Source organism: Dendronephthya gigantea, unplaced genomic scaffold (genome assembly GCF_004324835.1).
Source record: "Dendronephthya gigantea isolate DGI-Jeju-01 unplaced genomic scaffold, DenGig_1.0 000003F, whole genome shotgun sequence".
Classification (NCBI taxonomy): Eukaryota; Metazoa; Cnidaria; class Anthozoa; order Malacalcyonacea; family Nephtheidae; genus Dendronephthya; species Dendronephthya gigantea.
In genome coordinates this window covers 1879355-1905056 of record NW_021163013.1, presented here as the reverse complement: position 1 = coordinate 1905056, position 25702 = coordinate 1879355, and the positions used below count along the sequence as shown (strand labels likewise).

The following is a 25702-nucleotide window of genomic DNA, read 5'->3' as shown; positions in this document are numbered from 1 at the left end:
CGATATCTATTTATCTTTAGTATACACCTGACTATTGTCTATTACAAATCCTACATTCTGATTGGCTACTCAACCATCGTCTATTCGTGATAGTGCACGTTTGGGAAAAATTCGCTCGCGCGACCGTATAAAATTGAATTAATTAAATTATTTTTCGGTGAAATTTTGCGGTGTATCGATTATTTCCTCGAAATTAATATATCTAAGTACAGGGTGTATACTAAAACAATTAGACAACTCGCCTTCGTTGCCTATGAGCGGATAGTCAACTCAGGCTTCGCCTTCGTTGACTATTCGCTCATAGACAACTCGGACTCGTTGTCTAATTGTTAAATGTACGTACACTCACAAAAAATCCACAATGCATAGCGCTACGAATTGATAATAAGGGAAGCGAAATATCAAGAAATCCCCAAAGAATCTCAGGTACATAGAATATAATACGCTAGATGGTTCTATTAAGTAAAAAGGTATAGTCTGTTTATCACACCATGATTCATTCTTTGAAGCTACTAAACTTCCAATAGCGGCAACCCACCGTTCCAAATAGTGAAACATTTTAACGCCGTTCAATTATACAAAAGCTTCATAAAGCGTATTAACAATGCAGAAATATTGGCTATGTCGTAATTGTTTTCCTAGTGGAAAGAACTATTAGATCAATAGCAGAACCGTGCACATGAATGAACGTTTTAAGTAAGTCTACAATGTCAATATGATCACATCCTAAAATAGCCGAACGTATATACGGTTATCTATAGCTCACTTGAGCTAAATCTCTTTTCAAACGGCATGCATTATAAAAGCCTTAATTCTATATATAGTAAAAACGCAAGAAATTTCGATATATATATATATATATATATATATATATATATATATATATATATATATATATATAATAATACTTATATGAAGTACAAAATTATAGTTTCAGGAAAACAATTTAACAAAAGCTTAATACTTCATCACAATTTCTTTGCACTTTTGTAGAACTTAATCGTAATAGCCTCACATGCATGATTTTACATACACTGTGTACTATGTAACATATTTCGATACAATAAAGCTTACTCTGAGGACTATAAGAGGACTAACCACGATTGTAATTCACGATTTGCGCAATTTCGTGCTTTTTGATCTACGCAAGATAATCCAACCAAATTACCACAGCTGCATGAAGAAAGAGTATCAAAATTAGTGCAAATGCAAAGTTTGGTTGTGAAATGTCGTAACATGCGAAAAATATAGCCTTGCAAATTTGGCAAATTTGTATATACTTTTGTAAATTGTTACCACATTCGGGCCTTTGCAAGGCTATATTTTCCACATTTTGCGACATTTCGCATGCAACCCGAGTAACTTAACATTTTACTAATTGTGATTTGATTGGATTATCTTGCATAGATCAAAAAGTAGTGTATAATGTAAAAGATCTATTAAATCAACATCTATTCATTGACCATAGTATTATATATTTGCCGACACATATAGCAAGAGAGATTGTTAAAATAAGGAGCCTATTGTTCGCTAGTGAAACTTTTGCTATATGCATGCGTAATTAATTATTTAAGATAAGCAAGTGAAACGGTCATTGCAAAATAGAGCAGTCTTTTTCACATTAACTATAATTAATTGTGTCGAATGATCAACGATATCCAACTTTAGCAAACAATTATACACAAGTTAAAATTACACTGGCTCCAGGGGCCGGTTGTATCAAGCCCGTTTAGCTTAAACGGTGTTACTTAACGGTGATACTAAAAAAAATTACAATATTTTCTATCTTTATATACTATGAGCAAAACTCAACTAAGGCGCAGTAAATGACATATTAAAACTGCACAGCATTTAATGCTATTTTTTACTCAACGAGTAAAAGAAATATAATTTGAACTTTTTCATACGTGCGCAGAATCATTTGCACCATTTGAACTTTACCGCGCGTGCGCAAATGCACGCTTTCATAAAGAAAGTGCTTGAGTGCAAAGCAGACGTATAAGTATAATAAAGTAGTTTACTATAGTTTCTAGTGAAGCTTGAGTTTCCTTTGCCGCACAATAGAATCACTATAGACTGAGTTAATGAGTTAAACTGTGTATATATATATATATATATATATATAATTTCTGAAGAAGGCTGCGGCATGTGGCCGAAAATTTAAGCTTAGTATATTTTTAATAAAATCTTTTAGTTTTACTTCTGGCCGTGGTAGTTACAATTGTTTCCTATATATATATATATATATATATATAATAATATATTATATATTATATATATATATATTATATATATATATATATATATATATATATATATATATGTATATATATATATATATATATATATATATATATATCTATGAGAAAGGTATCTAACATACGGCTAACGCACTCATAGTCATAGAACAACTGCATGCAAGACTTGTTTATTGTACTTGGTATATTGTTAAATAAATTTAGCCGACGTGGATGTACCTACGCACATGCACGCATGCACGTATAAAGATAAGAGAAAGCATTTTGTATATACAAAACTCGGAAGCTGCATGGTTTGAAAATATCTATAATATATATCTGGATGCAATGAGCGCTCATGCAGGGTTTGCAAGAAACGTATATACGGATTGAAAAACGTTTTAGGAACCCTTCAATCAGGGAATAACATGGAAGAGATTGAAAACTATGTAAGTCTTTAGAGATAGATAGGGCGCTGTTTAAGGATGGAAAGCAATGTTGTAGCTAAATAAGATCAGTCGAAAAACATTGAAAAGGATTTCAATGAAGAAATTCGAAGACGTATATTTAGCATCACTTTTCTAAATTCAACGAGGTGCATGGATTGCATGTGTAGCTTTATTCTGAGTTATTAATAGACTTCTGAATCAAAGTTCTAATGTCGCATGCATGCGTGTTGTAAGACTGCATGGAACACCCCACTGTCAAAACTCGTATTAGTTTAATAAAGAATTTTTAATTTGGAGCCGAACTGTCCCAGCTACAGACTATACAGCGGCGTCATTTTTGGAGCGATGCCACGAGTTCACAGGGGGCTCTATTGACTAGAACTCCACTAAACTTGCAAGTTGCATGAAGCTATTGTGAATATGCCAAAACTATATAGATAGAATGGAGTATATTTATATACAAGAAGATCATTAACTGATAAACATGAGACAGCCTTGACCTCCGACAATTTCAAGCAGCCAGATACATGCAAAAAAACACTCCATGCTGGCTAATATAGAACTGAACTAACTTTAAGATACAGATCAACATTGCACCAATTTGAGCAGTTTCTCCATTAAAGCATTGAAAAATTTACTTTAACCAGTCTATTGTCGTATAAAGATTAGTCAAATTAGCTTGCTGTTTGAATTTCCAAAAATCTATAGCAATGAAGTATTGATCCACAGTTGATTCGCACTTATACGTCTCCTCTAAAAGCTCATCACATGCATGCACTGAAACTTATATTCAATGGGAGATATGACATAACTCTACATAACGATTCCTTTGCAATATTTCCAGTCGAATATAGTGCTTGATTTTCAATGTTTTACTTCATACCTTTCCATTGATTAAGAGAGGACCATCTCTTTGATCAGTAAAAACACAATTTCTTTCACACTCAATGTGTGTGAATGTGAGTGAGCTTTTTGAATACAGGCGTTTTATTAACAAATCCTATATATGCACTGCCTAATTTTTCATTTCTGTATGTTCGGCCATGCATGCATATGATGAAAAGGTTTGCAAAATAATTGCAGCACTCTACAGATAATATTGAGTTTATTAAATAGACTTTAACAAATTCCTATTAGAACCTAATTGGGTTCCGGAGGATTATTTTGTATATATAGTATACAATAAGTTATAAACAAGCGATTATATAGTTACAAGTTAAAGTGAGTCACAACTCATGTATTCATGTATTTCCCAATATAAAATATTACTTTTGACTGAATTTTGACGTTTGGTTGAATACCATGAAGTTTACATAACCCCACATCAGTATCTATATAATATGTTCACCTTTGATGAAAGTTTTCACTTTGCAATTAGAGTTACCTCCTGGACCCCCAGGATAAAGTATAGTGCTAAAGCTTCCATAGCGTCCGAACCTTTGGAGCCGTAAGGCAAATCACAAAAGAGCAGCTGTCAATCTCGTTCTGATACGCGACGATTACGAATCTTCTCTATGGTCTGCAGAATCTGACAACTGAACAAGCGAAGCAGTGGGGCGTGGGCGCCGGGATTCCTCCGACGAAAGGAAGGATATTGGCCCTGTTCTATTATTCAAAATAATAACATTTTAATTAACTTCTTATTAGATGATTGTCATTGTGTGTATGATCGGCGTTTCAACTCTTTAAAGCCCGTTAGCCAGTATACAGACAGCGTTTGTACATAATTGGTAGATCATATAGTTGTTTTTTTATGACATACTTATAGCATAGTTAAATGTTTTATACAACTGCGCCAAGTTCAAATGTTCACACAAAATGTTCACACTTTTTGCGACGATTACAGTCGCTAATTCCCTAATCACGTTGCTGAATTTCGTTGTCGGCGCGGACAAATTTGCGTCGTGGAAAACAGTTAACGATTGGCAAATTCTATCGCTCTTTACTTTATACACTAGCTCTAGCAAAGGCTTTCGTCAGAAAGATATGGTCGTATATGTCAGAATGCAAAAAAATGGAAAATATAGTTTTGAAAGCAAAATCTCAACATTTCGTTTCGCGCGCTTTTCTCAACCCTCGCAACATTCCCGCGTGTTTGGATCAGGCCATCCAAACACGGAAACCATCAAGAAATTGTTAATCATTTATAGTGAGGAGAATTGAGCAAATTATTTCCCAAATTATTTCGTCGAAATTCCCCCCAACGGATGAATGGATGGTCTATAAATAATACAATACGGTATACTGTCTGTAGGTGCGTGTAGTCCACGCGAGACGTGACGTCAGATAAATAGTATCACATCCCAGCCAGAAATTGGGGACTGGGATGTGACATCCCGGAAAATCAACTGCTCATGTGGTACAAATACTGCTTTCCAATTGGACAATTTGAATTGTAAGCATAATATACGCCTATATTTGTACTCTCGAGACAAGGCAATGTTCGGCAAAAGACCATATGATCTATATTTATTGGCCGCAAAGTGCGACTTTTGAACACAACAAAAATTAACAATTTTTTTAAAATAATCCCCAGATAATCTTAAAACGAACGATTGTTCGCCACCGTAAAGCTGTAACATGGTCACGTTGTTTATGTATCCAGATTTCGTCGGATTAATGTTTAAAACGGTTGCAAAACCTACTCATTTATGTTACCATCGATCCTGCGCAAAGTCTCTTGTTCTGTGCGCATCAACTATTAATGACTTTTAAAATAATGTCGACAGTCAAGCTGTAATCTTTCGCAAGCGAATATACGCATCTGATTGAAGATACATCATCGCCTGGTTCTCTTTCGACCTGGACGAGTTACATTGGACGACTGTCTTGGTTCCTCAGGTTGAGAGTTCGTCGCAGTATCAGCTTCTTAAATGATAAACGCGGTATGAATGATAGAAGCTTACTTAAGTAGGTATACTCAGCCTTTATTTTACGTTAATATATCTGTTTTTTACAGAACCTACAGTAAAACAGTTCTTACATGCACATATAAACACATAAGTGCATTACCTTCGTTTTGACAAAGTGTTTCATCGATTTCATGAGGCCAATCAATATTACAGTTAGAACATTTTCTTACGCTTCTATAACGACCAATAGAACAAAAAAATTAAAATATACTTTCAATACCGTTCTCATGATGTTATAACCTACAGTATTTGGGTCCGGGTGCAATTTAGCCTAATCCATCTGCCACCGCTAGTATTACAACTGCCCCTGCCACTACTGCTACTACTCTCACTGCCAAACCTATCTTCGCTGCCACCCCTGCACCCACCTTGTACCACTACCACTCTCACTTCTACGCCCATCTACACTGCTACACCCGCACCACTGCCACACCTATCTTCACTGCCACCCTTCCACCTACCTTGTAACACTACCACTCTCACTGCTTCCCCCATCTTCACTGTTACCATCCTACCTGCACCACCCACTGCGCCACACCTATCTCCACTGCCACCCTTCCACCTACTTTGTAACACTACCACTCTCACTGCTACACCAATCTTCACTGCTACATCCATTTTCACTGCTACCCCCGCACCACTGCCACACCTATCTTCACTGCCACCCTTCCACCTACCTTGTAACACTACCACTCTCACTGCTACACCAATCTTCACTGCTACGCCCATCTTCACTGCTACCCCCGCACCACTGCCACACCTATCACCACTGCCACACCTATCTCCACTGCCACCCTCTGCACCTACCTTGTAACACTACCATTCTCACTGCTACACCCATCTACACTGCTACACCCGCACCATTGCCAAACCAATCTCCACTGCCACCCTTCCACCTAAAACTCTCACTGCCACACCTATCTCCACTGCCACCCCTGCACCTACCTTGTAACACGACCACTCTCACTGCTACGCCCATCTACACTGCTACCCCCGCACCACTACCACACCTATCGCCGCTGACACTCCCGCACCTACTACGTATTACTATCTCTCCCACTGCCAAACCCATCTCCATCGCCATCCAGTAATAATCTGCTACTACCTCTTCCACTTCCACACCTATCCGCACTACCACTACCTCTGCCACACTTATCCACACTGCGACTTTTGTACCTACTTCGCACCACTACCTCTACCACAATTATCTACTCTGCGACTCCTGTACCTACTTCGTACCACTACCTCTGCCACAATTATCCACACTGCGACTACTGTACCTACTTCGTACCACTACCTCTGCCACAATTATCCACACTGCGACTACTGTACCTACTTTGTACCACTACCACTACCTCTGCACACTGCGACTCCTGTACCTACCTCGTACCACTACCACTACCTCTGCCACACTTATCCACACTGCGACTCCTGTACCTACTTCGTACCACTACCACTACCTCTGCCACACTTATCCACTCTACGACTCCTGTACCTACTTAGCACCACTACCTCTACCACAATTATCCACACTGCGACTCCTGAACCTACTTCGTACCACTACCTCTGCCACAATTATCCACACTGCGACTACTGTACCTACTTTGTACCACTACCTCTGCCACACTTATCCACACTGCGACTCCTGTACCTACCTCGTACCACTACCACTACCTCTGCCACACTTATCCACACTGCGACTCCTGTACCTACTTCGTACCACTACCACTACGTCTGCCACTATTATCCACACTGCGACTACTGTACCTACTTTGCACCACTACCACTACCTCAGCCACACTTATCCACACTGCAACTCCTGTACCTACTTCGTACCACTACCTCTGCCACACTTATCCACACTGCGACTCCTGTACCTACTTTGTACTACCTCTGCCACACTTATCCACACTGCGACTCCTGTACCTACTTTGTACCATTGCCTTTCCCACTGAAACTCCCACTACCACACCTATCCTCACGCCCACTTCCACTGATAATACAATGCAGAAAATGCAATTTGCTACATCTCACCTTCCTTTAAAATATCTTGCCGCGCAATGATGATGTATTTTGAAATCACAAGCAACACAACTTTGCCCCTAGTTAAGAATTAAAAGGAATTGGAAAAATTATACACGGCGACTAAACTGATTGTAAATCTACAGTCCAGGGGTGTCCAGTCGTAATATCAACAAACAATTTGTTTACATTTTGTTGTTAATTTTTTTTTAACTACGACGAACGGTCGCCTTATCCCAAACATTATTGGTTAAATGAATATAGGAATGAGTGTGCAGAAACGAGTGCGAGTCCGCATCCAAAACATGCGAAATGTATAAATCATTAAATACTTTTAGGCACGAAGCGCATGCTCGCTGGCCAGTCATTTTTGACACCATTATTCCCTTTTTAGTGAAAAAACAGCAAAAATAAAATACCACAGGCGACAGGTTCGATGAAAAGGTTATAATTTATGAAAAATGGAGTTTATCTGAAGACAGAAAATGCAGATAATAGGTGTGAATATACCCACCCGAAGAACAAAATCCATACATATTTTACAATCCATCACATAGTCTTCATAAACTCTCTTGAGGTACGGTTGAAGTTCCAGTACAGCTCGAGGACCGAGCCAATAATCACCTAACGACTAAATAAAGATTACTTATTTTAAATAGTTAGAAAAGAGAAAAGATTCACCACACTCACGAAGAAGATGGACGTTCTTGGAAGAAAAACCAAAAGGAGTCTATTTTCTTTGTCATGGTGATATTTTATGTCAATAGCCATTTTCTTTTTAATATTTTCCGGTCATGCATTCCAAGGAAACATACATCCTCTTCGTAATAGTAAATAGTTGCTCAATACTTTTATCCTTAATGATCATCTTTACGACCTTGTAACATAACACCTTGTAAATAGATCTAATTAGCTTATATATATTCAAATTTAGTCTGAAGATGTCTTAAGTTAAAGACGAATGTTTAATGGCTTTGTTAAAAGTTATATGTTGGGTTTTCATATTTATTCTAAGAATTCGTTTCCCGCCAGGCATATCTCTGGCTAGGATATTGATCAATAGTTGTTCAATGATCACGGACCATCGGTCATACATCATTAGAGATGAACTGCGACTTGTGAGAGCGAAGAAAGTTTACCTGAGAAAGCCACTTGCCTTTTACCCACATATTGAGAAGTTTCTAGTGATATAAAAAAGTAAACAGTTTTCGACATAAAACAATTTGTCAACTTAATATAAGAAAATATATCTAAGGAGAAACAGTTTTTAAAATGATCAATGATTTAAAATTTTCAAAAACACGACCACCATCTTGAAATGCGTTCGTGATGGATCCTGAGGGCTGGATGGGGATTTGACCGCTTTCACGTTTGTGAAAACGTTTTTTAGATCACTATCTTATAGAACAGCGAATTAATCGTGAATTTCATGTTCCAACCATAGCGTGCGTAAAATTTATGACTGCTGCTACAATGTCTTAAAGAAAGTGTTGTCCACAGTAAATGTGTCGTATGGTTCCTCATAGTAACTACTTTGCAATCGGCAGCACTCCCCTCACTAAAGAAGACTGTGAAAAATTGTCACCTGCAGTAAAGGCAGACTATGGAGAGAAGTACCTGATGCAAGGGATTTACTGCAGAATCTCTGTTTTGCATCTTAACTGCAGTTACAGTAAAACTAATAATCAATTGCCATGTACCTCAGCATGTGAAGCACTCATCGATTTCTGTAAATCAGCAGCGCCGTGAAGAAGTTCCACGGAAGTTGCCGTTCCATCATCCGACTGGACAAAAGTATCTAACTACAAAGATTAAAAAAATAAAGATATCATGTGATCCAAACATAGAGATTTAGACATCACGTGATCCAAACATACAGTATGGGGGAGGGAGAGAAAGCTCTGGGGAGGGGGGAAGCTTGGAAGATACGTGCTTGAGAGCAAATTTCCACTACCCTTAATTCCATCTATCATGCCGTGGCAATTATATCTGTGGTAACTAAATATGGTAACCTATTTATATATACATGTCTACTGTGGTACATATGGGTTATTATATCCAGTATTTAACGAATATATATTCATACGAAAACTGTTCAGCAAAAATTCTTACCACTTTCCTGAAATATTCGACGTCATGTGCCGTGTAGCTTGTCGCAAGCTTCGAAATTTGATCTTCACTACTGTTCACCTAGACCAACACAGCGAACACAGTATAAGCTTACCATCACCTACTCGCAAGCATCACCATCCACGCTCGCTCTGTTCAACCCCCGGTAGCTCAGTGACAATCTTGAGCATTCCTCCTTACACTTTTTTACGATTCAAAGGGAAATAACTCTGTTTTGTATTTGTAAATTTTGTATGGGGCAAACTGGAAATGGCAATTTAGGGGAAAACATTAACTCTCTTCGTGAACGTTCCAAAAATATTCTTGGACGATTGAAAAGGCGTATTGTATATTATATTGTGAGATTCATGGATAATTAACGAGTCTAATTTTGGTTATTTGTATGCATCTGTAATTCTCCAATTAGTAATTCATATATTAACTTTGATACAACTAATCTTAATTAGTATTCATAACTTTGTTAAGGCTATTCTCCATTACCGTCTGCTTCACTCGCGCAGCGGGGCGGACGTAATGGGGAATCGCCTTTATGGATCTAATGGACAGCGTTTACACACATCCTGAATATGCATTAAGCTTAATTTATTCATTTCACAAGCACGTTAAAATACTCGCGGCCGATCTGTATGGCATTTACAATGCCTCGTTCTAGTTTCTACCACTCGCCATTGTAAATAGCCATACAAAGCGGCGTATTTTAACTAGTAGCCACTAATCATACCAATCCGTAGTAATATTTCCCGTCATCTTCTGAAACGCCTTTTCGTATTTCCAAAAACAACGGTTGTAGAGCATTATTAATGGTGTTTATACATCTCTGGAAATTGGCTGGATCAAAATTATCTGTGAAAGAAAAGGCATTTTTAGCAACGCATCTTCTGCCCGATATAGTTACTACCTTTTTTTTACTTACGCAGTCATGTACGCAAAAAGACATGTACATAAATGACTAGCGGAATATTAAGGACGTGCTACACGGTGCAATCTTTTATGCAACTTGCAATCACAATTCTAGTTTGGGTATAGATGTAAATTAACAATTAGAAAACTTTAGTCTTTAATACACTCTATATGCATCGACTTTTATTACACTTTGAAGACTCTTTACTAATCTGAAAAATTGCATGGTGTAACACGGCCTTTAGGGTCGGTAAACTCATCCGAGACTGGAAACTCGACGGGGAAGGGGACAGGGGGAGAGAGTGCATGGGGGGAAGGGGGCGGGGGGAAACTCAGTCTGCACAAAAAGGCCTCGGTCCGTTAGGTCTCAGTAAAAAGATCGCTCTCGTTAAATAAGAGTTAAGTTAGTAATACGAAAATATCTGTAATTTGCGGCATGAAGGTGTTGAGTCAAATGGTAATCTGAATAATAATAATATGCTGTAAGCCTTTAAATTTCTCATGGTTATTCACTAATGGGTAACAAAACAAAATGCTTTATCACTTTATTCATAGTGCTCAGAGATATTCCAGTGTAATTCCACATGTAGCAATACGTACATTGGGCGCGAATGTGAATTTTTTGCGCAAGCAGCAATGCTTTTTAAAGCCTTCAAAGCTGTTAACTTTATTTGTTATATAGGTGGCATCCTATGTGATTGGTTCATTCGTAGTCACATGACTTTAAATAAATGCAATGTTTCCCGCCAGGGAAACAAGTGAAAAATTGTTGCCCGCTCGACTTCGTCTCGGGAAACATTCAAACTCTTAGGAAAACAAAACTCACTATTTTCCTCGGGAGCATACATTAGGTGTATAACATTTACTGGGATATTTTGCTTATGCTCTGGCTTAGAGGATGCAATTTTTCTCGCAACTTTCAATGCTATTCTACTTTTGGGAGATGTAAATTTCGCGAAACTTTCGGGCTCATTATGCCATACATAAATACATTTCGAAAATTCTTCACTAATTTACATCTCTCAAAAGTAGAATTGCATTGCAAAGTTCATGAAATTTCGCACCGTGTTAACGAGGGGCATCAATGTTTTTCGCCTTTGTCCGCCGGTCGAACAATGTTAATTAAGCAGAGGGAGCGATTTTTGTTTTGATACTTTTGTTTGCATAAATAAAGGCTATATCCAAGGAATGCAGTCATTACGCAATACAACAAAAATTTTCATTTCTCACTAGAGTCTTGACAGATGTGAGCTTTGCTTTCATGTTACACCATTTATATACGTACATGTGAGTCTCCAAAAGCTGCTTTTTCGTTTCAACGTTACGTGCGTGCACATACGAGCAAAAAACGCGAGAGAAGAAAGCAACCCTTAGGGCGAATTCATTATCGCAATTTTTTGCGCGTACTTGCAAGTACGTACACGCACGCAAAAGTCGAAAAACTTCTAAGATGTTGTATAATTAATTTTATGCCAGAAAAAAACACACTAAATCATCAACAGAATCCAAACTTTATGAAATCAACGATCTATTTATTCGATGATTTTTATTTGATGATTTTTATTTGATCAGTCAAATTATTTTAAACGTTTACGTAAGTTGAATCACCGACAATTCGTTTTGCAACTTTGTCTGAAAGAACGAAAATGCTGAAAAACAAAAACTTGCTTTTATATTAGGGTGCTCTTCCATTATTAGGTGGAATTCTACGAAATTTTACGAAATCTTTGGATCGATATTTCTTTTCAATTGTGCTCTGTCTGGCAAGTAAATCCTCTTCATAGTCGACTTTTTACAATCAAAATGAGATTGAGCGAAATAATTATTCCGTGCGATCGAAGAAACCCCACCTAAACTAGGAAACTGTCTTTAAACGTGCAATACTGTGGCAACATTGAGAAAAAGTATCGCGATAGCATGATATTGAAATGAAGCATAGATGCAAATTAGCGTTGTTAATTTTTTATTATCGCTCTTTGTTTTACTTTTATTTTGACTTATGCAAATTACGCGTCACACAGCGCCGGTTATTCTTGTCATAAAAACAATAATTGAACATTATTATATCTAAATTCTAACACGTTAAAACTGGCGGAACTTTTCCGAATGTTCCGCATTTTTCACGCCCGTGGTTTTTGACAGGGGAACCAACAGATTAGCATCGGCCCGTTTGAGAAACACTATATTCCTTAATAAAAAGTGTTTAACGGGGCTGAGTAAAAACAGCTGTAAAAACACCCCAATTTAGAAATTAAAAACATCGCAATTCAAGGCCCTGTTACACGATGCAATTTTTCTTGCAACTTGCAATGCAATTCTACTTTTGAGAAATGTTTTTGGGAACAACGTATCTTTTGTGTTAATTACACTTCATTCATTTTTCTTCTGCAAGACTCTTCACTAATTTACATCTCTTAGAAGTAGAATTGCATTGCAAGTTGCAAGAAAAATTGCACCGTGTCGCACGGCCTTTATTCACTGTCGCTGCTGATGCAAGTAATGAAAATTGAAGTTAGGAGTTTTTCTAGCAGTTTTTCCAAATATTTGATGAACTCCTTAAAAACCAACTGATAAATTTGAGCAAATGAATTACTCGATAGTTTTCCGAACGCTTCTATTGCAGCGACTGTAAGTTTTAGTTTTTAAGTTAATTACTTTAGTCGACATGCTGTGCAGTTTTCAAACTATAGGAGTACTAAGGGATTCAAAATCCCAAGCGAGTTATGCAATCTGCCGACTAAATTTCCAACTGCGTACGAAAATATATTAAAATTTACATAAATACAACAGTAATTAATGCTACTTCCCACACAATGGGTTTCTATCTTTCGCTTGCCCAAGTTCGTCCAGACGGATGATCGGTCTCTACTCTAGTATAAATCGGCGCAATCGTTACGATAAGAAAAATTGGGATCTCTTACACACAGAGAGCGAGGAGAAAGCTTTTCCTGTAGTGTTCACCTACTTCTATACTTATATAATCATATATAGTATAAGCACCTTATAGTCCTTATTCAACGGGCGCTTTTTCTCGGCCAAATGCGAAATATTTCTTAAATAAATAAATCGCTACACGCGAAAATTATCGCTATAGTTAGTAGTGGAAAACTGACACGGGGTCGGAACTGCTTTCTTTTGGCAAATGTTTGTTTTTCGCACAAACCGTTAATCAACTCGCATTTGGTCCTCATGTTGTATGAGAAACAACACTAAAACCGAATACTCGAAAGCAATATTCGAGATATCAAATACGTGAAAAAATTCACTCCTATAGAAATTGTCGCAAGCGCACTCCATATAGTACGATAGAGAATAAATTGTCCTTGTACACTACAACTAATTCCCAATCAATACAGGTAATAAAGTGGTATTATCAACGTAATACAGGCTGCAAACATCTAATACGCCCCTCATGAAAAACAGCAATGCTGATGAGGCTAGCACGATGAGCCTAGCAATCTTTGTACGCCCCTCATGAAAAACAGCAATGCTGATGAGGCCAGCGTGTTTAAATACGCAAAGTATTATGTATGTATGTATGTATGTATGTATGTATATATATGTATGTATGTAAGAATGCCAAAGAAAATTATTTCGAATGCGACTTAGTGACTGCATGACCTGACGAATTTTTAAGTTAAAGACGTTTTAATACCACTTTATTATTTATTATTATTATTTAATGAAACTAACATTGTAACCCAAAGGTTAAATTGCGTTAGAATTTACATACAAACGATATATTAAAAGCTATTTAAGTAAAGCTACTATACTAGACTATATTAAAAATTTAGAAAATTGAGGAATATTAAAATAATTGTTTTAAAACTCTTTGTGGAAAGAAAGAGTTTTTAAATCGTTCGGTATGGCAGCGATAATGATTATATAGATTGTTATAGCGTAGTTCATAGTTAGTCACTCTCTTTGCGGGCAGATACTCTTCAAAGTAGGCACTATCAATATTATGTTGGAAGAACCTAGTTGAAAGATTCTCTCGACGACCCTGCAACGTATCAAGATTCAAGTTGGGCCTTGGCGGGATGTCCTTCAATTGGATTTCAAGCGGGAACTCTTCTGGCATGTAACATTGGCGAATGTACTTTCGTCCATAACTCTGTTTCCACGTTTACCTTTCTGGCAAAATCGGCGGAAGTGTGAGCGGTATTTCTTCATGCCAAAGAAATATATCAGGGGATCAAAACACGAATTCAAGAATGCAAACGCAATTAGCCAACGATAAGCGATGCGTCTTTCATTCTTCGATAGACCTTTATTGGCTGTTGAAAAAATACGATATGTTGAATAGGGTAAGAACACTGCGTAGGCCGAACACACCATGATAAAGGTTACACAAATCGTCCGTTTTAAAGGGTAAGCTTGTCTTGCAACCGTCTTGGCACGAAGTTGTCTCTTGATGTTCTTCACTTGAGCTCTTGCTGTTCGTATTATGATAGAGTAGATGACGGAGAGCATAAACACATGTAGGAAAGACAAGGCAGTAAGGAAAAGTTCGTATTCTGTGTGGAAGAGAAACACCAAACTGAAATAATGACCGACTCCAAGCAAAATGGCCGTTATCCACGAGGCAGCAATGGCAATCCAAAACACTTGCGATGTAAAAACAACTGTATACCTTAATGGCCAAACTACTGCAAACCATTTTTCAATTCCTATCAGTACGATCGCATTTGAAGTTGAGAATGTACATGCAACAAATAGCGACGTGTAAATGTTCGAATTCGCCGTCACAGCATTGAGAAGAAGGAGGTATGATCTCCAAGGAACGTACGTAGCGAGAGCGAAAATGTCAGCTATTGTTAAATTCAAGATGAGTTTATCAGCTGCTGTTTTGAGGGAGCCTCTTCTAAGGAGGAAATACAGCAATACCATCGAATTTGCGATGCAGCCGAAAACGCTTTGACTAGCCGTGAACACGCTAAGAAACATCGTAACCCTTGTATTCATTAGATCCGCCATTACCAAAATTAATATCCAACTGCACTATCGGATCTTGTCAACACAGTCAATATTGATGACAGAACTATAGTCTATACCGTTGCAATATGTCTATATTTACATCTCTAATTCGAAGTTTAACAGCTATATAATTGAGCATCAGATAAATAATTCAGAAACGTTATAGGCTAATAAATTATTAACATATACATCAAAACATGGCAATCTTTCTCAAAAGCATACCGAATTGAGTTAACAGTCGACGCTTACGCAATGGGGCAGATTCATTTCTGCCTGTGAAAAACTGCTATTTCCCCAACATCGGCCCTGCGTTCGGCGCGAACATGTGATATAATTTATAGATCTTCATCCAAGGAATGATAATTTTGACTTCATACATAAAAACAGCACGGTTAACCGCCTTGTTTTTGTAAAAAGTTCGACTAAACACACCAGCAGCTTATCCTAAACACACTAGCCATTTATCCTAAACACACTAGCCATTTATCCTAAACACACCAGCCGGCAACGGCTAATTTGGCAGCTGTATATTCATGTGCGCAAAAAGACACTTTCTTTTTAAAAGAGTTATTACTTCGGAAAGTAAAATTTACAATCTCTCAACGCAGACACTTGAGGCCGGATTTGCTTTCTATTTTGAACTTATCCACCGTTTAAGCTAAGGCTTGATACAACCGGCCCCTGGTTTCCAACTGCATGGCCGGGTTACATGGATGCTGGGTTTCTTATAGAGGCCGTTAATTTAATAAATCCCATAGTTTTCATCATAAAGCAAAGATCAGAAAGAAACTTGTTTGTCCATGAAGCAGAGCTAAAACTGATGGCTTGGGTTATTAGAGAAATTTGCTGAGCAAACACGACGTGACGCCCAGGACTGTACCTAGGACGTCGCGAAATGGCGTGATATGTCCATCAATGGTTACGATTACGCCATATCCAAGCGCTATCTTCAAGGCGTCCTGTCCTGGGCGTCACGTCGTGTTTGCTAAATTTCGCTATCTAGAGATGTAAGACGGGTTGAAGACAACGTCAACACAATAGTCGCCATGGTTGGCTTTTTATCGTAATTGTCGTGAATATTTCCTTTTCACCGGCGAGAAATATTTCGGATGCAAATTTGTCCTTTTTCCTGTATTCATTCCAATCAGTCACTGTTGACAGCACACAAGTAGAAAAATCAATTATACATCAGTCACCTTGACATGTTCACGACAATTAAGAGGCCTGTTTACACTTGCCAAGATTGTAGGTGCGATTTTCTTCTTCTCATGGATGTGAACAAATGAATAAGTTATGCATCTTAGAAAAGCGCACGTCAGTGAACTCAAAAAAGACTGGAACGATAACCCATAACGCCACCATTTTGAAGCCAATTGAAGGCTTTCACAATCTCGCGATTTACTCTGGCAACGAAGGCTCTGGGATAATCCAAACTATTGTATTGAACGAACAATCACAATCGTTTCTGATTTCGATTATCCCAGAGCCTAACATCTGGAAAAATTGCCCGCGCTGACCAATATAATCGCTGCATGGCACTTGAACAAAAAGTTCATATCTCCGCAAAAAATTGAATAAAAGATATGTAATGAACGCGCCAAAGCAAATGCTTTCAGCCATCTTTAAAAATAAACCTTCCTCTTATTAATTAGGGATATAATTTAGTTAGCCAAACTCAGGTGTCAATCAATTTATACGTCATAGGTTATCAAATATGTAGGGTGGTGCATGAGTGTCTAGAGGGAGAATCGTGTAAGCCGTGATAGTGAGAGGGTGATTTATCTGTGATCCGAATAAAGAGAAAAAATTAACGGAGTGTGTTGGCTTAAACATAGTCTCTAACGGCAATCCTCGACACAAGTGGCACCTCCGCAACGGGATAATTATACTGTGAGAAATGGAAGAGTTCGAGAAACAACTCGACGCAAAACGCAAACTGATCGAAGCAACACGTGTAACGAAAGATTGAAAATCGAAACACAGCAAGCATTGAGCGACAGAAAACCACTTTAACCAAGAACGTGAATGAAATATACGAGCTAAAAGTGGAGGTACAAAGAAGTACGAAGAACAAAGGGAGATGATCAAACAGAGATTAAAACCTGGACGGACGCCATTGACAACGAGACTTGGGACAATGCGATCGCGAACGCCCTTAAAACAACGAAGGCATGAGAGCAAGAGGAAAACCAACATGAAAAACGACGTGAACAAAAGACCCCAGCGGAAGAACGGAACGACCGGCTTAGTGTAGTCCCTGACTGCAGGCTAGGCTTTTTAAGCACTAGAACTAGAACAAGAACTAGAACAAGAACTAGAACTAGAACTAAAACTAGAGCTAGAACTAGAACGGACGATGATGGAACAACAGATGCAACACGAACAGAAAATCAAAGCGTTACGAAAGGAAAACGAGGCTACCTAAGTTTGAAATAACGAAAGTCAACGGGACGCTTATATATTAGTTTCACTTCTGGAATCAATTCGATGCAGATATTGATAAAACCGAAGTTGCACCGGTAACGAAGTTTTCTTATACCTAAAGGAACTTGTATAGACCCCAAAGTGAGATCATCGATTGACGGATTGCCATTTTCGACCGAAGGATATGAACGCGCGAAGAACATCCTTAAAACAAAGTATGGAGACACGAGCGAGATTGTGAAGGCGTACAAGGAGCCAATACCGGTAAGATCCACGCCTTTTACAGTAAATTATTGTTTAACGTACAGTCTTTGGAAACATTGGGAAAACTTAAAGAAGTAAACGCGAATGTACAAAACATCATGCATCTGCCAACCATACAAGGAGCCAATACTTGTAAGACTCACGCCTTTTACAGTAAATTGTTGTTTAACGTACAGTCTTTAGAAACATTGGGAAAACTTAAAGAAGTAAACGGGTATGTGCGCATGTGTCTAGATAGTGGGATTTTATTAATCTAGTTGACGCTCTTAGGGAATGGACGGAGCGAAATCCTACCAAAAGCAACGAAAGACCATCATACTTGGCAAAACCAAACGCATTTGATGCGCGCCAAAGCGAGTGAAAACAGGGACGGTGCGCCTATTGTAGTGAGAAAAGCCACACGAACAGAGAGATACTGAACATTGTAATTCAGAAACCGGACGTGTTCGATCGATTATTGGAAAAGTGTAGCTTTTGGAAAACCCTGAGAATATGTGTATGGATCTCACGATTCATGCCTAACGCTGGGAAAGTGAAGAAAAGCAAACATGGTCCCTTGTCAACTGGAGATGCAAAAGAACAAGAGATTTGGTGGATAGCGAGGGTATAGCAAAGGAACCAGCATTTACCCGAATTCAAAGAAGATTCAACCGCGCGAGACTCAACCTTAACTCGAACGGAAATAAGATTCTCGAATGCCACGGTCGCATACAAGGAGACTATCCCACCTACCTACCAGACAACGACCCGTACACGGAGAAACCAGTAGAGCACTCCCAAAAGGAGACCCTCCATGGGGGAGTGGGGCTGAAGATGACGAAAGTGCGACAGAGATACTGGATTCCACGGCTGAGAATACTCTCCAGACGCGTCATTAAGAAGTGCTTCGGTTGCAAACGATTACATACGATTTCCTTCCCAAACCCACAACCCGGGAAATTACCCAAAGATCGAACCGAGGGAGCATTTCCTCTCCAAGTCGTGCGGGTCGACTACGCAGGACCTATATGGTACAGTAAACGAGGCAAGAAAGTGAGCAAAGCATACATCATCATATATGCTTGTTCATTGAGTTGCGCGTTGTACCTCGAGCTGACGACGTCCATGAGTACCAAGGAATACCTATAGCAACACTTAAACGATTCATTGCAAGAAAAGGACGGCCAGCGAAGGTCTCCGCGGACAACGCGAAGCCGTTCGTTACCGGAGCAAAGTGCTTAAGACGCATGACGAAAAGTTTAACGATTTCCTGGCAAAGATGTCAAACAAGTGGCAATTCAACTTGAGCCGAGCACCCTGGTGGGGTGGGCACTATGAGAGGTTGATTGGACACGTAAATCAAGCTTTGTGTAAGTCAATTGGCAACGGATATTTATCCTGGTTGGAACCGGAACAATTATTCTGGAAATAACCGGCCGCTGAGCTACGTTGAAGATGATGTCCAATGACCAATATTAACAACAAACGCGTTGCAAATTCGGCCAACCGAATATTCTACCAGAACAACAAGAGGATCGGATCGGAAACTCAGATCTCCGAAGCGAGCGAGGTACCTTCGGCGATGCAAAGACGTTCTTTGGAAGAGATGGTCTTGTGAATACTTGAAAGCCCTGCGTGAACGACATAAAATGAAACATGGCGGCAAAGTCCTCCGGTTAAAAGTCGGTGACGTAGTTATCGTGAAAGGCGAGGAAAGAAATCGAGGCAAGTGGAGAGTTGGAATGGTCGACAGACTAATAGTTGGGGAAGACGGCATCGCTCGAGGGGGGAAAGTACGAGCGGGCCAGAGCACATTAGAACGCGCAGTTCAACATCTGTACCCGATGGAGTTGTCCCGTGACGTGGCTGCGAAGACTACAAAGTCAGGATCAAAACCAGCGAAACTCAGAGCAGATGTTCCTGACCACGACGGAACGCAGCCGCGATAGCAGAATCTCGTATTCAAGACATGGCGGATAATGATCAAAACAAGGCTAACTTTAAATATACAATTTGTTAAGTATAGCGAACAATTTATATAGTAATTCCTAAATGTTTATTCAAAGTTTATAATTCGATCATTTACGTTAAATTAGCTATAATCAGGGTTATCATGGACGGTGAACGAAAACAATCCATATATATTCATTTCGCTGAAATGGAATAGGGTGAGTGTGTTGAGAACTATGGGGATATTATTAATTAAGGATAAAATTTAGTTAGACAAAATAAGTGTCAATCAATTTATACGTCACAGGTTATCAAATATGTAGGGTGGTGCATGAATATCTAGAGGAAGAATCGTGTAAGTCGTGATAGAGAGATCTATCTGAGAAAAACGTGAACGTGTTGGCTTAAACATAGCTCTTTTAACGGCATTTCTCAACAGTATATACAGCCACAGCGCTTAAAGAATAGACCAATCGTCATGTCGGAACCCTATAACAAAAACCACTAAAAAAAACGCGACAAGATAAAGCTCAACAAGCGATGTTTTGCAAACAGTCGCTAGTATGCGTCAATACAGAAGTGTTCTGTCACGTAAAAATCTGGTCGCTTGCTTTTGCATCGTTCCGACGTCCCCGCCGAAGATCTACATGGTTCTTCTCAAAAAATCCCTAAATGTATATTATTTTAGTTAGAGAGATATTTACAAAGCAACTAGCAGTATAGGGAAGATGTATGTTCCAGGCGGACGCCGTAATACACGTCAATGCCCATGCAGCTTAAATCACATCGCTCTGCAATTGAGACCGACTTTCTCTTGTAACATTAGAGAGCGCAGGCATTTCCTCTGCAGTTTCGCTGTTGATTCGTGATAATCGTTGTCTGAACCTTGTTCTGTATTTCTTCATGCCAAAGAAATATATCAAGGGATCAAAACACGAATTCAAGAAGGTGAATGCATTTAACCAACGCCAGGTGACATGTTTTTCATCATTCGATATACTTTTATCAGCAGTTGAAACGACTCGATACACAGCATAAGGAAGAAAGACCGCGTAGAAAAAACAGACGATGAGGAATGTTGTACGGATTGTTCTTTTCATGGAATAGTGTTGATTTGAAGTTGTACTTGTGAAAGAACCAAACCGTCTTGCCATCTCCCTTGCTTGGACTCTTGCGGTCCGGAGTATAACAGCGTAGATGATAGAGAGTATGATCAACTGTGAAAATGACAAGGCACAAAGCAAGAGTTCGTATTCTTTATGAATATCGATTTCATAACTCACGGCATGACCGACTCCAAGCAAAATGGCTGTCAACCACGAAACAACAACAGCAATCCATAACACATTCGACGTAATCAATACTCTATACCTTAATGGCCAAACCACTGCAATGAATCTATCAAATCCAATCAGCAATATCGCATTACCGGTCGAGAATATACACACGACAAACAGCGAGGTGTAGATTTTAAAATTCCCCGTCGTAGTCCTGAGAAAAAGAAGGTAAGATCTCCACGGTACATACGTTACGAGGGCAAAAAAATCCGCTATAGATAAATTTAGGATAAGTTTGTCAGCTGTTGCGCTTAGAGATCTTCTTGACAAAAGAAAATACAAAAGTACTAACGTATTTGTAATACAGCCGACAACACTTTGACTGGCGGTAAACACACCAAGGAATGTTGCGACATTTGAACTCAGCAGCTTCGCCATTACCAAATATTCAATTTTTCTTAACCGTTTTACATCACAACATCTCTTCACTGAAATGACCGAATTCGTCTGTGTCGATTGTTTAAACAGCGGTTTCTCAACATCCAGTTAACTCCGAATTAATGAGTTTTTAAGAAGCGAATGTAGCTTTTTATTGCAGATGAATTGATACGTCTTTAATTATGTATATTTGACCCTCGACCGATGACAAATATAGCTACATGACAAATATATTATACCAGCCGAGTAATAATTAATCAAAGTTATTTCGCTTATTTTTGCATGATCATTGTGAAACCAAAAGTAATAAAATTCTTTCTTTCAGGCAGCCGATTTCCAAGGACACGCGGGGCAGTTGTGTACATATACATGTACACGTTTATACAGCTATATCAATCAATCAATCAATTGTGATTGATGTCCAAAGAGCAGATGTTAAAGTCTTGCGGACATGCATTTTTTTTATCTGACAAAAAATTAAGACAAAAACTGTGACGAAAGTGACAAAATTAAAAGATTAGTAAAGAGGAACAGCAGTGCCAAACAACATCTTGTGGAAAATGAATTGGCATTTGGCAATTCCAATTCGTGCATCCATTTTGATTCCAAAGCAAAGGCAAAAGGTAAACCTAACGCTTTGGCAAAGCAAAAACGTAATGTCACAGGGTCAGGTGTACGACGCATGCAAGTCATTTGTATAATATATGTTTAAAGCTGATTGCGGTGACGAAATCCTCGCGCATTCCCGTTTGATCCCAGAATACAAGGCATGCCCACCTCCTTCACCCCCTTCCCAAGGGTATAATGCCGATACGGGCATTTAGCTCAACGGTAATATACAATGAATTGCCCAAGAAATTGAAGGCGAAAATTAAGTCGAAAATTGATTAGTCCGTGAAAATACTGTTACAAGATGAAGAAAATGAATTGCTCAAAATTTGTCAGAAAATGAATTGGTAAGATAATGAATTGCTCAAAATTTGTCGGAACGCTTTTATTTCCGCAGGCCACAGTGATATCACTGATCAATATGGGATTAATTGTCTTACAACTACAAGGGCCTTATCATAGGCTGTGTGTAGGAGGTCTAAGTATAAAACAAATACTGTCTTTTTCTCTTCCCATTGCCAAATGTGTCAGGAAAAAGTGATGCAAGTGCAGAAGTTAGGAAATGAAGTAATAAAGAGAGTCTTCAAATAACTCTCATAGTCAAATTGGATTAAGCTACGTACGCTGAATTTAAGAGAGGCAAATTAATATTTACCATTTCACATTTCAAAATATGGCACAAACTGTACTGAACTAAACTTTTGACTTCGAATTTGACTTCCACTGACATGTTTAGGGTCATTCTTATTTTGATATTTGGCAGATACTAGTCGTTGCTCATTTAATGCAAATGTTGTCAATTTTCACACCAGTTGAGCAGCTTATACTCAATGTCTTTGTGTGGGACTTTGTATGTCTTTGTGTCAATATCTTTTTTTTTAACTTTCCAATCCATTCTAATGCTAGGATAACTTTTACAGTTATCTTACTTAACTTAGACACCAGCCTTAAGTTGACAACATTTGACGTAGACATGCCATGCACGTGGACACTGGTGCGGGACTGCCCGTGCCACAAATCTTAATAAGTAGTTGTATTAGACGGTTTCCATTACTGCGTTAGCTGAATACACTACATAATGCTTTGTGAGTATTATATAATTCTACCTACTCTTGAATCATTCTTGTGGTGGTGTTCACAGTGTGTAGTGGGGGTCTACTTATTTATGGATATTATATATTTGTGTGTGTATTTTTGAACGTATTTCGTACGTACGGGGGTTGCACCTTGCATGGGACTTCGCTTCCCGTTTGTGCATACTCCTTTTAAGTCAGAAACTTACTCGTTATGCATAATATTAATTATATATGTAATGTACTCAATAAATATTAAAAGCAAGCGAGAAGTTGAAAAACACAGAACAGTATCATGCAAAATGGGATAGAAACAGGTCTATTTATAAAATAAATGTACTGCATGCAGATGGTAAAATTTCAAGATCAAGACATTTATCCATCTATATCATGATGCTTTGTATACAATTGTATAAGAACAGTCAGAATATTAAACATTACCTTGATTCACTATATTTATAAATGAATATCAGCTGGAATTTATGTCCAGAAAAGTGAGAAACATGCTAAATTTTAGCAATTCCAAATCAAAAAGCCTAGCCATTGTTACGAGCAGATATATATAAAGCAGAAGCAACTGCACCACTTTTTTATAAATATTAGAAATAGCCAGCACTTGTCCTTCGCACTAATCTAAAATATTGCAGGCTTTTAAATATACATACTCCTGCATCTGTGAATGACAGCACTTGGAAATTTAAACATGCAATGTTTCCATATCATGTAATGGAAGAAATTGCTATACCACTGTAAGTTTAATAAACTCACCAGGTTGTAGTACTGGGTTCAACTTATCTTCAGTCAAACCCAGTGTTCTGCAGTAACATTGCAACATTGCCCCACAAGATGGAAGCCATTTTGAGGAATGCAAATGTTGAATGTGCAATATACTTTAAAATCCATCAGGTGCAATTTGGAAAATATTCTGAGCATTGTGGATATAAATTGGAATGTTGCAATTGTTTATGGGCTAATTTAGTTAAAATCGGTCCAAACATGGTATCTGACACCAGTGGGCACCACTATAGCAGGACCATGTGTCAGAAATATTCAAATAATATATATTGTTATATAGGTGCTGTGTACTTTAAATGTGATTGGTTCATTCCTAGTAATTCGGAAAACAGTGAGTTTTGTTTTCCCTCGAGTCTCAATGTTTCAGACTTTTGGGAAAAATGTTTCAAACATTCAGACCCTTGGGAAAACAATACTCACTATTTCCCTCGGGAGCATACATTAAGTGTATAATATCGCTATTGTCATCTTCCATACCTTGAAATACTTCAACACAACTTGAATATGACTCTTTGGCTTCTTTCTCTGACATGAATGGCCTTGCCATAAAGCATTGAAGATAAAGACGGTGTGATTTCTGCATTTTGCACCTGAAATTTTTTATTTAGACTAATTTTAAAGTTCTCATATGCTGTGTGTTTACAGCATAGGTTTTCAGTGACAATTTTCCCGCGAACTTCTGAACGGCGTTGAATTTCACTTTGAAATGACGGGTTGCTCCACCCGATCGCGGGCAAGCAGTAAGCCAGTGAACTCTATATACAAACTGGAAAGCTAAGTAGCGATCAGTGATAAACTGCCTAGTGCAGTAGTGCCCAGGGGTGGCGCCAGAAGGAGGGCAAGGGGGGCTACAGCCCCTCGTCGGGGAGCTTTAGCCCCCCTGTCGGGGAAAAATTTACAATTCGTCGTGGAATGAACGGGAGATATATGAGTTGCCCTCTATTGTTTTTAGTTCTCTCATATCAAACAGATAAACTTCTTCAAAATTTAACTTAGTATTTCATATTGTACATGGTTGGTAGCATAAAAATTTTCATGAAAAAGTCCGTGATAAGACTCTGAAATGCAAATTTCCAAATATCTAGAGCAATCAAACTTCAAAAATTTCCACCCTCGGCGCCAACCAAGCTGGCGCCTCGTGAGCATAAGCTCCAAATCTAAGGCATGGGACTGTAGCAATAAACCGAAAGCTGGGCTTCCTACAATTACACGTTAAATAACCAGGAGTTCAGCCTAGGCCCCCCTGTCGGGGACCTTAGCCCCTGT

At 38.5% G+C, this 25702-nt stretch overlaps 1 protein-coding gene across 2 annotated transcripts; it reads right to left on the bottom strand.

The window, feature by feature from the left end:
- Window positions 1–5136: 5136 nt before the first annotated feature.
- On the bottom strand, window positions 5137–25102 carry LOC114541372 (non-structural maintenance of chromosomes element 1 homolog). 2 transcript variants are annotated; one of them, XM_028561310.1, is made up of 9 exons: window positions 24914–25102; window positions 10472–10593; window positions 9733–9810; window positions 9321–9422; window positions 8760–8801; window positions 8135–8251; window positions 7633–7700; window positions 5699–5772; window positions 5137–5554 (listed from the first exon to the last, which is right to left on the bottom strand). In XM_028561310.1, the coding sequence occupies exons 1-9, from the start codon at window positions 25017–25019 to the stop codon at window positions 5466–5468; spliced, it is 798 nt and encodes a 265-aa protein (XP_028417111.1). In that variant the 5' UTR covers window positions 25020–25102; the 3' UTR covers window positions 5137–5465. The 2 variants fall into 2 exon arrangements, with proteins under 2 accessions (XP_028417111.1, XP_028417117.1); XM_028561316.1 differs by having other exon boundaries at window positions 5137–5551.
- Window positions 25103–25702: the final 600 nt, after the last annotated feature.